Source organism: Octopus sinensis, linkage group LG11 (assembly GCF_006345805.1).
Source record: "Octopus sinensis linkage group LG11, ASM634580v1, whole genome shotgun sequence".
Classification (NCBI taxonomy): domain Eukaryota; kingdom Metazoa; phylum Mollusca; class Cephalopoda; order Octopoda; family Octopodidae; genus Octopus; species Octopus sinensis.
The window spans coordinates 41879536-41895866 of NC_043007.1; the positions used below are offsets into that span (position 1 = coordinate 41879536).

The 16331-nt window shown below is 36.1% G+C and overlaps 1 protein-coding gene across 3 annotated transcripts in view; it reads left to right on the forward strand.

Annotated features, from left to right (window-relative positions):
* Nucleotides 1–242: 242 nt before the first annotated feature.
* The window catches only part of LOC115217050 (neuroglobin-like), a 22845-nt gene continuing 6756 nt past the window's right edge, over nt 243–16331 (forward strand). Inside the window, exons 1-2 of one of the 3 annotated variants that reach the window (XM_036507401.1) lie at nt 243–465; nt 10902–11136. In XM_036507401.1, coding sequence (XP_036363294.1) covers nt 296–465; nt 10902–11136 — 405 coding nt within the window. In that variant the 5' untranslated portion in view covers nt 243–295. Of the gene's footprint in view, nt 466–10330; nt 10366–10901; nt 11137–16331 lie in introns of those variants that run through there. The other 2 variants (XM_029786629.2, XM_029786628.2) reach the window with 2 other exon arrangements.

Genomic DNA, 16331 nt, shown 5'->3' on the forward strand with positions numbered 1-16331 from the left:
GAGAAGGAAGAGTTGCTCTCCAATAAATTTAATGAAAGACATATGGAAGTAGCCAGTACAGCCTGGATCAAACAGCCTCTCTGAAAATGTTGATGTTGGCTGAACTAGAAGCCACAACTGGGAAAAGGTACTTACTCTTAGTAATCAGGATAGTCCATGATTGTTGGAGATCCCTGATTTGACCTAAGTAGTTGTTTATTTGTGTTTCCATAAAAATTTTTTTTATTTTCTTTATCAGGTAACAAAGAAAAAGTGAAAAATTAACAGCGGTTCGTATAAAAAAAGAAAACTCTCAATGATGGGATGTGGACTAAGTTTCAAATCAGAAAAACCCAAGAAGAAACAGAAAGAAGTCACCTCCAATACATGTGCTATATTGTCTGATAGACAAAATCTGTTAGTTAGAGAATCATGGTCTATCATTCAGGACGAAATACTTACCATTGGTGTATATATTTATTACAGGTAAAACACATTTCTTGTTTGTGAGTTACATTTTTATGTATCTTATATGGTTTTAATGTATTTCATCTGTTTTTGTGTTGACATCATTCATTGTTTTTCTTTAATGTGTATCATCATCTGTTAAGTGTTGTAATTGAACATATATGTTTACATGCATGTGCATATGTGTGTGTGTGTGTGTGTGTGTGTGTGTGTCATTTATATTTTACTTGTTTCAACCATTGGGCTGTGGCCATACTGGGGTACTGCCTTGAAGGGTTTTATTCAAATGAATCGACTCCAGTACTTGTATTTTTTTAAGTTTGCTATTTATTTTTATCAGTCTCTTTTGCCTAACCACTAAGTGACAGGGACATAAACAAACCAATGCCAGTTGATAAGCAGTGGTTGGGGACAAACATAAAGATGCACTCACATAGATACATGCACATTAAAAAAAATGCTTAAAGCTCCTTCCAAAGTCATGTTGACTCAGGGCCAATTTCTGGGTTTCAATAGTGTACATATTCTCCCCTGGACGGGAAGCCATTCCATCTCAGGAATGCTCATTTTTACCAGCTGCATGGACTGAAGCAACATGAAATGAGGTGTTTTGCTCAAGAACATACCGCGTCGCCCAGTCCAGGAATCAAAACCCCAATCTTACAATCATGAGTCCAACACCCAAGCCACTAAGCCGCATACCTACGCACATAAAGCTTTGGTCAGTCTGGGGCTATAGTAGAAGACATTTGCCTAACATGTCACGTATTGGGACTGAAAGAAGAAAACCATGTGGTTGAGAAGAAAGCTTCTTCCTGCACAGCCAGACCTTTACTTATGTTTGCATCTGTATAAGACCATATGCATAAACACACATGTGTCTATTTGAATGTGTATATGTGTGTGTGTGTGTGTGTGTGTGTGTGTGCGTGTGTGTGTGTGTGCGCGTGTGTGTGTGTGTGCGCATGTGTGTGTGTGTGCGTGTGTGTGTGTGTGTGTGTGTGTGTGAAAGAGAGATAAAAATCAAACATCCAGTCAACATCATGGTGTTTGGAGTGATCACTAGCGATGGTGACCTTATGCCACCATGCATCTTCCCACATAGCCTCAGACTCAACACAGAGGTCTACATCATGTACATGAAGGAAGTAGTGCTGCCCTGGGTCAAAAGGGTGGCTGCAGGAAGATCCTATGTCAGGTAACAGGACTCTGCACCATGCCATACAAGCAAGAGAACTAATTCAGTTCTCAACCAAATTGAATGCATTTTTCTAGTAATGACAGTCCAGTCTTCAGCTACATTTTGAGAAAAAATAATTGAAATCTGGTTTATATAAATATTCGTCCCCAGTCGAAAGACACCTGTTGTTATGTCCTGTTATTATTATTATTATTATATTATTATTATTATTATTATTGTATTTTGTATTTATATTCGTGTAACATCATCTGTTTTTCCGTCCTTGTTTTTGTATACATTCGATACTTTCTTCCAAGGAATCTAATGCCCTTAGCTTAGTTTTTCCTTGGAGCTGGCCAGATTGGAGCAATCTCAAGATTAATCAGCTGAAATTGCGAGGATAATCCAGTTCTTGACTGAGGATAGAAAACTTCGAATGACTCGTCATCCCCTTTTGTATTACCTAGTTGTCCAGATGTTTTGTGTTCTTGTACTATTTTGTACTTTTTATATATATATATATATATAAGAGAGTTTGTATGTGTGTGTGTGTGCATGCATGTATGTTCCTTATGCATTCCAAAACCGAGTTGCCGTTTTTGAGTTTTTGACGTATGAAGTATCAAATGATTCAGTAACCTTTTGGCTACCAACTAAACTATATTTTCATTCACTTATTCACATTACAAAAGTTTAAGATTATCATATTTCTTTTAGTCACCTAGTCTAAATGACATCTTTTATCACCACCACCAAAACGACAATGATGTCACATTTTCTATGTGTTCGGGTATTCATTACATACATTAGGCCAATGACTGACAAGTATGTGTGTGATCGTGTTTCTGTCTGTCAGTATACATACATTTTTGTGACAACTGACAAACACACACACACCACACACACACACACACACACGCACACATACACACACACACACACATACACACACACACACACGCACATGCACATACATACACATATCCAAAGACAGAGATAGACACGCACAAGGACAGAAAAAGACTTCACATATGCATTAATGTAAATGTGTGTGTGTGTGTCACTTACTTCATGTATGTAACTTCCCCCACCCAACAGTGAAACATGCTGATATTGAAAGTTTTCTTGTGGCCTGGACTTTCACTTTCTTCACTGTGACATTCATTCAGTCATGAATTTTATAACATTTAGTAAATGTTCCACATAAATGTTGACTTTCTGTACTTTCTTACATTGGTGACACATACTAACTTTTGCTAAATTGGTGACTTTCCATTTTTTTTGATAGTATAACTATGCTACAGAAAGTATGTTTTGCACCTATATTGACTACACTTCATTTCGCTTGAACTTTGTGTGTGTATGTTTTACTATTTTCAGTATTATCAATTCTATGAGTGTGTGTGTGCGTTTCTACATTCATTACATCTATAGTAATCTATAGTAGAGATCATTTCACGCTGTTTTAATGAGCCCACATCTAATGAAGTAGCCATCCTTATGGTTGGTGATCCCATTGAAAATCATGACATTTTCATTCATGTTCAAGATAACAAACTTAAACGTGTTTCACAGACTCATCCCTCTTATCATGCTCTCCAGTATAATCTTATTCTCTTGAATGGACAAGATGAGTATCATTTCAATATTCCTCGGATTGAACCTGCAACAGGATAGCCAATTACAAACAAAAGGGTGTCGTCAAATGACTTCTATTCTTACCAACTGATGTTAAGACCAGAACAATCAAATCCTTTCTACTATAAGCACAAGGCCTGAAATTTCAGGGGATGGGACCAGTCAATTATATCGACCCTAGTGTCTCACTGGTACTTAATTTATCGACCCCAAAAGGATGGAAGGCAAAGTTGACCCTGGCAGCATTTGGACAGGCAAAATACAGCTGAAGCATTTTGCCCGACATGCTAATGATTCTGCCAGCTTGCCACCTTCCAGAACAATCAAATCAATTACCCATGTCAAATAAACTTTATTTTTATTTACATATTTTCTAGGTTATCTCAATAACCAGCTATAGTTATTTCAAATACACTTCTCTACAATGACCAGGTTTCATTACAAAATGAAAATAGTTTCACACTTCCAATTTGAACCAAAATAACAAAGTGCTGCATTACGAGAGTGACGATGCATAAATAATGAAAGTAATGTTTCTCCGAATAAGTCACATGTGAATTATCATACAGAGAGCTGTTTATTATTATCAATATACCAAATAAACTGTTTTTGACTCAACAACTCTTTTTTACAACTAAAATAACCTTGGCAACTACGTTGGGTTGCACAATTTTGACTTCATTTTTGGACAATATTTTGATTTGCTTCTAATGTATCACTTTTGTCCGATGTTTCACACATTCATAGAATTCTACTCAGACAAACATTTATGAAAATGTACACATAAATATTGTATTAAAATAAGCCACAACCAAAAGCATTGTATTAAAAGACATCAATTTTTCTATATGTTATAAACAAATAAGCCACTCTCTCTCTCTCACACTCACACACAAATGATGTATGCATATGTATTTATGGGAGAAGGTCAAGAATAGGCACTCCCAGTGTTTACGGTTAGAGTTACACCGAAAACGGGTGGTGTGCGTATTCTTTACCTCTGCTTATTTATGTACATGTATATGAAAGCTAATGTGTGTGTGTGTGTGTGAGAGAGAGAGAGTGAGTGCCACATGCAAAAAATTTCATTCATCACAACACACACCTTCACTCACTCACACTCTCTCTCTCACACACGCACAAACACACGTCCATTTCATATACACGTACATCTTACACTTTCTCCTCTCACTTCAAGGCAAATGTCACCTGTTCACTTTATCCTCTCTTTCAATTTCTGCTCTCTTCAAAGCATACAGAAATTAAACCAATTTTACAGAAATTAACAAAAGATCATATGAGCCCGTATATGTTGAGTTGACAACTTTGCTTCTTCAAATGAAAGAATGCTTCTTCAAATGAAAGAATATAACTTCATTTGACACACACTCATGAATACACACACTCTAAGTAAAACTTCTGTGTGAATTATGTTAATTCTTGCAGTGTGCATATGCAAATTTACAGTTCAAACCCAATTGAAATGATTTTTTTCTATTGTATAATTTATGTTTGTGATGAGCGTATTTAAAAATCTGATTTTCGAGATAAACTTAAAAGAAAGTTTTCCCAGAAATCCTGTCCTTTACCTCTTCTTCCTAGCATGTCCAAAGTGACATTCCTCGCCACCACTTATTTTTTTCCTAAATTCCTTCCAATTCCTATGTTTGTAATACAGGAGATTAGGATTTCACCCACAAACACGTTCTCAATATTTTCCTAAATTTTTATTCTTGGTAATCCATGGATAAAAAACAGAGTATGAATCTTTTAGAATTTTACCCATCACCTCACCACTTCCAAAACCTACTCACTCCCAATGTTTCACTTTTAGCTTTTTAGAAATCAGAGAAGTTTCTTCAGAAATAATGTTGTTTACCTGTTGTTTCTAGCATGTCAGGTTTTCTGGTGGTGGTCTGGTATTTTTTTAAGTCTACTATTTCAGTAGAATTCTACGCATGCGGGAAACATCAGACAAAAGTGAAAAATTGGGAGATTTTAGCTTTTTGAAAGCTGCTAGGGGATGGGCAGGTGAGGTGGGGGAAGGGCATTGAGTGTTTCTTTAAGAAAAATTAAACTATAAAATATATATATTTATTTCTCAGATTCGTAATCTCTGTATTTTCCTACATAGATAACAAAATTTTTTAAAAAGTAGAAAAGTTACAAATTAAGACATTGCGGTGGGTATAGAGGGAAACTAAAATTTTGAAAATGTGATTTCTGGACAAAATCATATTAACTTCCTTTTATATGATGAAACAATACATAGTTTCCAATCCTTCTTAAAAACAGAAAGTACTTTCATGCAAACCCATGTGAATTGTACCCTTGCCCTTCACTATTAAACAAACACTAACTTCTACTATAGCCTCAGACTGAGTGGATTTGGTAAACAGAAAATGAAAGAAACCTCTCATATATATATATATATATATATATAAAAATATATATTATATTTGTGTGTGTGTGTGTGTATCTTTGTGTCTGTGTTTCCCCCACCACCATCACTTGACAACCAGTGTTGGTGTGTTTACATCCCCATACCTTGGTCGTTCAGCAAAAGAGTCCGATAGACTAAGTAGCAGGTTTTAAAAAATAAGTACTAGGGTCGGTTTGATCGACTGATATTCTTCAAGGCAAACTGTCATGTCTACCCCAAGACGTTACTGTCTTGAGTCCCAGGACTCTTACAAGTGGTTACTGGTTTCCATGGCCAATAAGTGTCCAAGATCAACACATTTCTCATTTACAGCTGAGTGGACTAGAGAAAAATGAAATGAAGTGTTTTGCTCAAGAACATAATGAACTACCTGGTCTGAAAATCAAAGCCATGTAATCATGAGTGCAACACTCTTACCACTCGGCCATGCACCTTCACTCAAATCATACTATACTGTCATAAAAAAGTCTGATACTACAATCTGTGGCTAAACAGCAACAACAACAACAGTATTAACAGTTTAGCTTGTGTAGGTATAAAGATTCTCTTGGTTTACTACGGAATCTCACCTACCATTATACAACGTGTGTTACATATTCACTCATGGAAATTATACAAGAAACAAACTTTAAAAATAACAGCAAAACTCTATTCCTCTGCTAAATAATACAGTAGACAAAATAAATACACCACAGATTCTGGTGGTTGTATAGTTCATCCACCATTAGGTTAATTCAACTTTGACCATCATTGGTTATATGTGCTTCGTTATAACAGCAGGAAAATAACATGACTCACCTTCCTGAAAATCTCTCGCCCCTCTGTGATAGCTGTTTTGTTAACTCAATATATAAGCCAAAGTAGGCCCCAACATAGATTCAAGTTAGTTGTTTGAGAATGCATCACGCACACAATGATTGGATCCAAGATCCATATCCCATGCAATACTTGACCAATCAAAATATAGGACTCAACCAAATGTTCCAAATTTACATGATAGGTCAGACAACCAATCATTAAAGATTAATGTGTGGAGCCTATAAAAGACTAGTTGACTCCAATATGCCATGATAGAAATTGGTCTTGCTACAACAGTGACAACTGGAGTGTATCTGTAAGTTTACTGAGTATTGCAAAAATAGCAGCCAAATCTCCCTCAAATTAAATCGTGTATTTTTAAATGGTAAAAGATGCATCATTGAATAATGTAGTCCTAGATACACTATCTGAAGTGACATGTGGCAATGGTCACTGGGGGCGTGCCATTGATCAATCAGAGCAGACTTGAGGCTAAGTGCTATCACCAATGAAGACAACAACGACAACATAAACTACAACAACAAAAGTAATGATAGTGAGAACAACAAAACATCAACAACAACAACAACAACAACAGTAACAACTAACAACAACAAAAGAACACAGCAGCAACAAAAACAACATCAGCAACAACAGCATTAACAAGACCATCGTGGAAAGCAGCAATGAGATGGCCTCAATGAGGTCGTTTGGTCTGCTAGACATAGCAGACACATCTCCCTTAAATTTAATTCTACTGACTTGAAAAAGGATGAACACACTGGATTATTCAGTTAGAGATGCACTAACCCTGAAAAAGAAGATGGTATGGTCATGGTTGGAATGTCTTTGGTCAGTGCTGAGCTGAGGCTAAACAATAACAATTACACAAGAACAACAACAGTAATTAATGTGCTTGAACAGTGGGCTTGACTAGCTGGCTTGACCTGTAGCCAATTTCAAGAGGTCATTCACCTAAACTGTATCCTTGACATAATTCAACATGGGAAAAGGTAGGGTTATGCCACTCCACAACCACAACAACCATGACGACAGCTGCATCAGCAGCAACAGCAGCAACAGGAGCAACAGAAGTAGCAATAATTCCAAGAAACATTCAAAATCAATAATAACAGTGTCAACAATAACAACAACAATAACAACTACTATATCAATAAAAGAAAAGAAATATTGATTTCTTTTAAATAGACACAAGATTACAGTTTGAACTTGGAGTATTACTGGTATTTATTTTATCAGTACTTATAAATATACATACATGCATACAAGCATGCATACATACAAACGTATGTTATATACATACATACACATACATACATACATACATACATACATACATACATGCATACATGCATACATGCATGCACACATGTGGAGGCACAATGGCCCAGTGGTTAGGGTAGTGGACTCGTGGTTGTAGGATCGCAGTTTCGATTCCCAGACTGGGTGTTGTGAGTGTTTTTTGAGCGAAAACACCTAAAGCTCCACGAGGCTCCGGCAGTGGGGTGGTGGAAATCCCTGCTGTACTCTTTCGCCACAACTTTCTCGCGGGGTGGCATCCTTTGAAGGCTAAAACAATGCAAAGCGCATTGTGACCAGCAATGTGTAGCAACATCTGATAGCCTGGTCGGTCACAGTCATCACAAACATACATACATATATACATCAGTGAAAAAGAGAATACTTATGCTGCTAAACTGCTCAGAAATCTGCAGTTACTCTATCCAGATTATAAGTTCAGGTTTATACCTGTAATTTGGGGGACCATGGGATATGTAACACATTGGCTAAATACCCATCTTGAGAAATTCGGCGTCTCAAAACCAGAAAGGAGAAAGATAATTCGAAAACTACAGATCACTGGAACTGTAAAAATCTGTAAAATTTTCCAGAAGTTAATCATTTAAGTACATATGAACATGTCTAGATATGCAAATATATGCATGAGAATACATACATAAAACAAAACATACAAATCTGCATATATACATACATACATACATACATACATACATACATACATACATACATACATACATGCATACATACATGGATGCTTGAAGTCCTTCAACTTGCTAAAGTTCCAGTGAGCATAGTCAAAGCCATAGCTGACCTGATTTCATCATGGGACACCATCTTGAAATTAAACACAAAGAGTGATTGTATTATTACTATAGAATACAGTATCACAATATTCCAAAGGAACAGCCTCTCTGTGATGTTGTTAATACTTTCTGTAAAACCCTTGTCATTCATTTTAGGAAGTCTGGAGGATATCTCACTGGTTCACAAGGAAACAGAAATACCAAAACATTTTACAATGACACCTGTAACAAAGCATGTGTCACTAAAGAGTATTACAGCCAAATAAAGAAAATTTGGACCTCAGAATTCACTGCGTTCACTGAAAAAGTGGTACACAATGTCTTTGCAGTGCCAGTACATCAATATTTGGGCTGCTTGATTGGACGCTTGATGAGATCCAAGCCATTGATGTGAAAAGCCCAAAAATACTAACAAGCACACATAATTTCCACATAAACTTTGATGTAGATTGCTTCCACCTAAAATGAAAACAAGGCAGCAGAGGCTTAACATCAATCCAAAATGCCTTTGAATGTCATATCATATCCCTTCAGCAACATTTTTTAACCACCAAGTGTTGAAGTGCATCCCTTGACCAAGTTTGCATACATGAGGCTGATAACATCATAAGACTTGGAAGGCAGCTCCTTAAGCAACATTCTTTGTCTGATAACCTAGAATACATGCCCAACGAAGTTGCACAACTCTACCGCAACATATCATCAGATGAAAGGGTGAGCCTATATGAGCAGAAGACTATGCATGGATATGTTAGTAGAAAGCTTCAGGATGATAGTAACATCAATCATCAAAGCAGTTTATCATGGACCAATAGCTGGATTACAACCTTTGGAGGCTATGTGCTTGCAATCCAGGAACAGGAAATATTAACTAAGGACCTGATGCACAAAAGGGATTGAGATGCAGGAAAAGCAGTAAGATGTGACAACAGATGCAAACTTCGTGGAGTTAACACCAAAGATATCATCCACATCATAAGCAGTTGTCCAAAAATGTCATCATGATATTATCTACCAATGAGATATGATATTATAGCTAGGACACTCTATAATGAAATTCATCAGAAAGATAACCCCAAGGCCAAAGAAATAAAAACTCACAATATGGTAGAAGCCATAGCCACTCATAATAAAAAGGAGTACTGGTGGAATGTCCCAGTGAAGACCTCAATAAAATGTAAGCACCACAGACCTGATATAATGATTTGAGATAGAGAAGAGAAACTGTACCCAGTTGTGGAAATTAGCTGCCCAGCAGATGTTAGCATAAAACTGTAAGATCAGTGAAAAAGAGAATACCTATGCTGAACTATTGAGAAATCTGCAGTTACTCTATTCAGATTACAAGTTCAGCTTTATACCTGTATTGTTGGGGCACTGGGTTATGTAACACACTGCCTAAATACCAATCTTGAGAAATTAGGTTTCTCAAAACCAGAAAGGAAAAAGCTAATTCGAAATCTACAGATCTAATCCATCACTGGAACTGTAAAAATCTGTAAAACTTTCCAGCTTATCATTTAAATATATACAAGCATGCCTAGATATGCAAGTATATGCATGAGAATACATACATACAAAATGCGTTTGAATAAACATTGCCAGACTGCAAATAGAGACTCAGACATTGCTTAGAAAATATTTTTCATTTTTAACTTCATATAAAGGAAGCACTAGGGATTTTGACCTTTAAATTTTGGGGAAAAAATGCGGATTATACTCGAGGATTTACGGTAAACAGTTATTTTTTAGTGCTAACATTTTCATCACACTAAATTTTAATACCAAAATTTAACAGTATTTTAGTGTTTTTGAATAGATAATATGTGTCATCCAATTTATGTGAGTTTCTGAATGGCTAATCTGTATTTTCCAGTGTTTGCATTTTTGAATGGCTGATATGTGGTCTCCCAGGTTTCGTGTGTTTTTGAATGTTTAATGTGTCTCCCAGTTTTTATTTGTTTTTGAATAGCTAATATATGCCTTTCAGTCTTGACAGAAGTCCAATGATTGATACAAGTGAATGAGAAAAAGATATGTAATCTTCAAACAAATTATTAATTCAGTTCTATATTTAAGAGATGAGGAATTATGTACATTATTTACATTATTTACATTATTTACATTCGACAGATATTTGTCCTTATCTTGTTTGTGTTAACAACAAGATCAGGACAAATATCCGTCAAATGTAAATAATGTAAATAATGTAATTTATTAATTTTTTACTGTTTTTAATATTTCATATTTAAGTCCTCTTGTCTTTCAGTTTTTTCCAGTCAGAGTATGACTTGCGTGAATATTTTTCTTCAATATTTCAAATTAACAAAGAAAAGACCAAGATGCATATGAACCAAGACAAGCTGGAACGCCATGCAATGTTGCTAATGGAAACACTAGGATTTGCAGTCTCCAAATTGGATGAAATCGAAGACCTTCGAGATTTCCTTAATGATTTGGGCGGTAAACATTATTGGCGTAAAGTAAAACCTTACATGATTCGGGTAAGAAAGATTAATGTTATCCAAGCAGTAGATCAAAATTATGCACACACACACACACACACACACACACACACACACACACACACACACACACACACACACACACACACACACACACACACACAAACATACACATGCACATACACACACATACACAAACTTATTATATACACATCACCACCACCTTCATCATCACCACTGCTACCGTCATTGTCATTATTATCCTTTTAACATCCACATTTCCATGCATGCATGAGTCAGATGGAATTCCTGAAGGCAGATTGTCTTTGACTTAATGACCTCCTGCCGTAAGCCCTCATCTATTTTCAAGCAAGGTAAATCCCACATGAGCAGATACGTTTTTGAGGAAGACTGAGAACAAAGGACTTTGTTTGTATGATGGTGATGCTCATTTATAACTACCCCATGATGTAAAACACAAACACATACATACATACATACATATACAGATACATATATATATAGTTAATCCAAACAAGAAAACACAAAAAACACAACAACACGAGGACGTGGAACAAATATAGTATTATTGGATGCTCAGGAAAGAAGGGAAGAAGTAGGGTTTAACGTTTCGAGTGGAGCTCTTCGTCGGAAACATAGGAGAAGGAAAGATCCAGAGAAGGGAAGACAGAGGAAAAAAAATCGCCAACGGTACACACTAGGTCACATTTTGAAAGACCGGAAGTAGAAAGCATATATATATGTGTGTGTGTGTGTGTCTGTGTAAACATATATATATATATATATATATATATATACACACATCATCATCATCATCATTTAACATCTGCTTTCCATGCTGGCATGGGTTGGACAGTTTGACTGAGAACTGGCAAGCCAGATGGCTGCACCAGGCTCCAATCTTGATCTGGCAGAGTTTCTACAGCTGGATGTCCTTCCTAAGGCCAACTACTCCGAGAGTGTAGTGGGTGCTTTTACATACCACCGGCACAAGGGTGTTTTTATGTGCCACCTGCACAGGAGCCAGTCCAGGCAACAACCTCGCTTGTATGTTGTTTTTCACATGCCACCGGCACAAGTGCCAGTAAGGCGACGCTGGTAACAATCATGCTTGAATGGTGCTTTTTACGTGCCACCGGCACGGGAGCCAGTCAACAGCCCTGGCAACAATCACGCTCAGATGGTGCTCTTAGCATTCCACTTGCATGGATGCCAGTCATGTGGTGCTGTCATCGGCCACGTCAGTGAATTTGATTTCGATTTCAATTTGAATAATGTAAATAATGTAAATATATATGTATATATATATATATATATATGTGTGGTGTGTGTGTGTGTGTGTGTGTGTGTGTGTGTGTGTGTGTGTGTGTGTGTGTATAAATATAAATTAGAAAAAAACCACCTTAGAAGTTTGCTTACCAATTACATGGTTCTGGGTTCAGTCCTCTGTGTGGCACCTTGGGAAAGAGTCTTCTGCTATAGCCTTGTGAATTGAAAGAAGCCTGTCATGCGTGTGTATGTGTGTGTGTGTATGTTATGTGTGTGTGTGTCTTTGTGTATATGTTTGTTCCCTACCACCACTTGACAACCAGTGTCGATGTGTTTACATACCTGTAACTTAGCAGTTCGACAAATGAGACCGATAGAATAAGTACCTGGCTTTATAAAAAGGTAATCAGTACTAGCGTTGATAAGTTTGATTAAAATTCTTCAAGGTGGTGCCCCAGCATGGCCACAGTCTAATGACTGAAACAAATAAAAGATAAAAGATATGCCCGAGGGGTGAAGAACTCATCCAAAATTCTTGATGTTTCTGACACATCATTTTATTGTACAACTTAGTGTAATAACTGAATTCATTGTAAACTTCTCTTGCAAATTTTATGTTGCATTCACAATTTGAGTTGTTGTAAGCAAAACTTGCTGACCTTCCTCAACAAGTTCAAACACTGTAGTAATATTCATTGCAATGAAATTAAGTGGAGTTGGTGGAATTTCCATATTCTTCACTTGCTTTTATTCTGATAGCATTAGTTCCTTGTAAGTTAAACTTTCCCTATGAAACATTACCAACTCAAATACATCATCTTATATGACTTATTCAAACCTCGCATCATTTTACAAGTGTCATAATAGTTTTCCTGATGTCATGTAGACTTTCTCATTTTTGGAAAACTTGCAAAATCATGAATGCTGTTTTGCCATATATTTTCCAAGAGTCATAACATACACACATCACACACACACACACACACACACATGCATGATGGGCTTCATTCAGTTTCTGTCTACCAAATCAATCCACAAGGCTATTGTAGAAGATACTTTCCCAAGGTGCCACATAGAGGATTGAACACAGAACCATGTAGTTGGTAAGCAAACTTCTGACCACACAGCCATGACTCTGCCTTATAGTTGATGAAGATGAACTATAAGATGGAATATCCTCATCCTTCTACTAAGTTTCATTCCACTACAATCATTCTTCAATTGTAGTCAATGTCTTTTGTGAGAAGAACATACCTTATTATGATATTATAATTTTTATTTATTCCCCATCATATTTCACTTCAAATATTGTCATGTAGACATATTACATTGTGTATGTTATTTTCAATTCCATGCATGAAAGTGGTTGCTTTGCTTTTATTGCTATTCTACTGTTATTTTTGCTGGTTTTTTTGTTTGTTTTTTGGGGTGTTTTTTTGAGAAATCTATTAGAATAATTTTCAAACACGAAAATTACTGGAGACATTAATTTCATGTTATGTCAGGTTTTCCAAGCATGCATTACACAACAGTGTGTGTGTGCATGTGCATGCATCTGTGTGTATCTGTGTGTGTAAATATGTGTATATATATATAGGCTCAGGAGTGACAATGTGTTAAGAAGCTTGCTTACGAACCACATGGTTCCAGGTTCAGTCCCACTGCATGTTTACTTGGGCAAGTGCCTTCTGCTATAGTCTCAGGCCAACCAAAGCCTTGTGAGTAGATCTGGTAGGTGAAAACTGAAAAAAGCCTGTCGTATATATGTGTGTGTGTGTACTTATATATATATGTATATGTGTGTGTGTATATGTTTGTGTGTCTGTGTTTGTTCCCCCTACATTGCTTGACAACTGATGCTGGTGTGTTGACATTCCTGTAAACTTGCATTTCGGCAAAAGAGACTGATAGGAGAGGAGAGATTTAAATTTTAAAATGGAAAACAAATTGACAGTTCAGTAGTATACTTTGACGCTACAACTAGACAGGAGCCATCTATCAATTAGGAGACATAAGTCTTTCCACTCTTAAGGACCATCATAAAAGTAAGCAGGTGGTAGTGGTGGAGGAAGAGTAGTGAAACAATATATTGCATATGTGTATCATATTACACATTCTACAATAATGGAACAAGAGAGATAAGAACATGGCTGAGTACGGTTTGGAGTCAACACACACACACACACACACACATAAACAATTCCATGTATACTTATACATGTGTGTGTATAGTAGTAGTTGGCTGCATCTCATGTTTCTGAGCTTACAACCCAGTTCATTTTCCTGGATGTTTGAACTGCAGATGGCTCCACAATCCAAGGGTTGCATGAAACATATGGGGGCATTGTGAACAAGGGATAGAAGGTGCTAGTTTGGGAAGGAGAAGGCACTGCTCTCTCTCCCATCTCTTGAGTTCAGCTCTTGTGACTTGAGCTTTCTCGAAGTCCGCAGAACCCGTTTTGATGGTGTGTCTCCAGAGGGGTCTGTTTGCTGAGGTATCTTCTCAGTGTGCAAGGTTGATGTTGATGCTTTTCAGGGTTGATTTGAGTTGGTCCTTGTACCGCCTCAAGAGGGCTTCACGAGGACGTTTTCCTTCAGACAGTTCACTGTAGAGACAGATCTTGGGAAGGCAACGTTCATTCATCCGACGGATGTGACCTGACCATTGGAGTTGATATTCAATGATCAAGGCTTCGATGCTCAGGAGACCTGATCTTTCAAGCACAGAGTTGTTGGTGATGCAATCTTCCTAGTTGTGTGTGTATATACATATATATATATATATATGTATATATATATACATACATATATTTACACATACACACAGTCACACACAATATATATGCATATGTATATAAAAAACATATATACACAAAAGTACTACATATTCATGGATACTGACATCTATCTATCTATATATATATATATATATATATATATATATACTAGCATTATGACCCGGTGTTGCCAGGTCATAGTGCTAGTTTGGTATAAATTTGTTAAATGTAGATATGTGAGAATAAAACATACAATGACATATTAAAAAGACGAATTATGATTCCAGAGAAAAATACATAGAAGATAAATATACAAATTTACAAAAATACATAAAAGTTCATCTACGGGCCGTTTCGGAAATGCATCAATTGATATGAAACATATTATATATTTAAAATTGACACCCCCCTCGTCAGGATGTTTTTTACACAATTACATACCTGCTACATGCGAAAGACCAGACATTATGTACTCCCAAAAATTCTCCTAGATACTGAATGCTACTTTATAAGCATATAATTCAATCTAGCAGCTATAGTAAATGGTATGAGCACATGTCCATCTGGACTAATTCACTTCTGCACTCAATTAAATTTTTCATCTTTTAATTTCTCCCATTCATGCAAAGCCACATATTCGAGTTCAAGTCCTTGATACATTTTATACTAATTGCTATTTTTTCTTTTAATTGTTATATAACGATTTAAATACCATTTTGATAAAATAAAATATATTTAATTACTACTTACTATATTTACTATATTTAATTCAATTGTTATTATTACCTTTAACTTTTATTGCAATTTTTATTTCTAAATTTCTTATGGAACGTCAAGTGGATCTTATGCATACAATATATTTTTATATGATATTTATATATTTATATATTACTATATATTTCTAAATGTCGGGTTTTATGTCTGTTCTGTAGATATAAATGAATATATGAATATATGTATGTGTTTGATCTTTCTGTGGATTTTGTAGTGCTTTTGTAGTTGCTGCTCGCATTGCCTCCCCTCGGATTAAAAAGTGTATACAGCTCATTTGAGCACTACTGTTCCAGTCTGTTATATATTTTGAGCATTGTTGTCACTAACGATCTCAAAATATAACTTTATATTTTGTAATATATATATATATATACATCAAAAGAAAAACAGGAT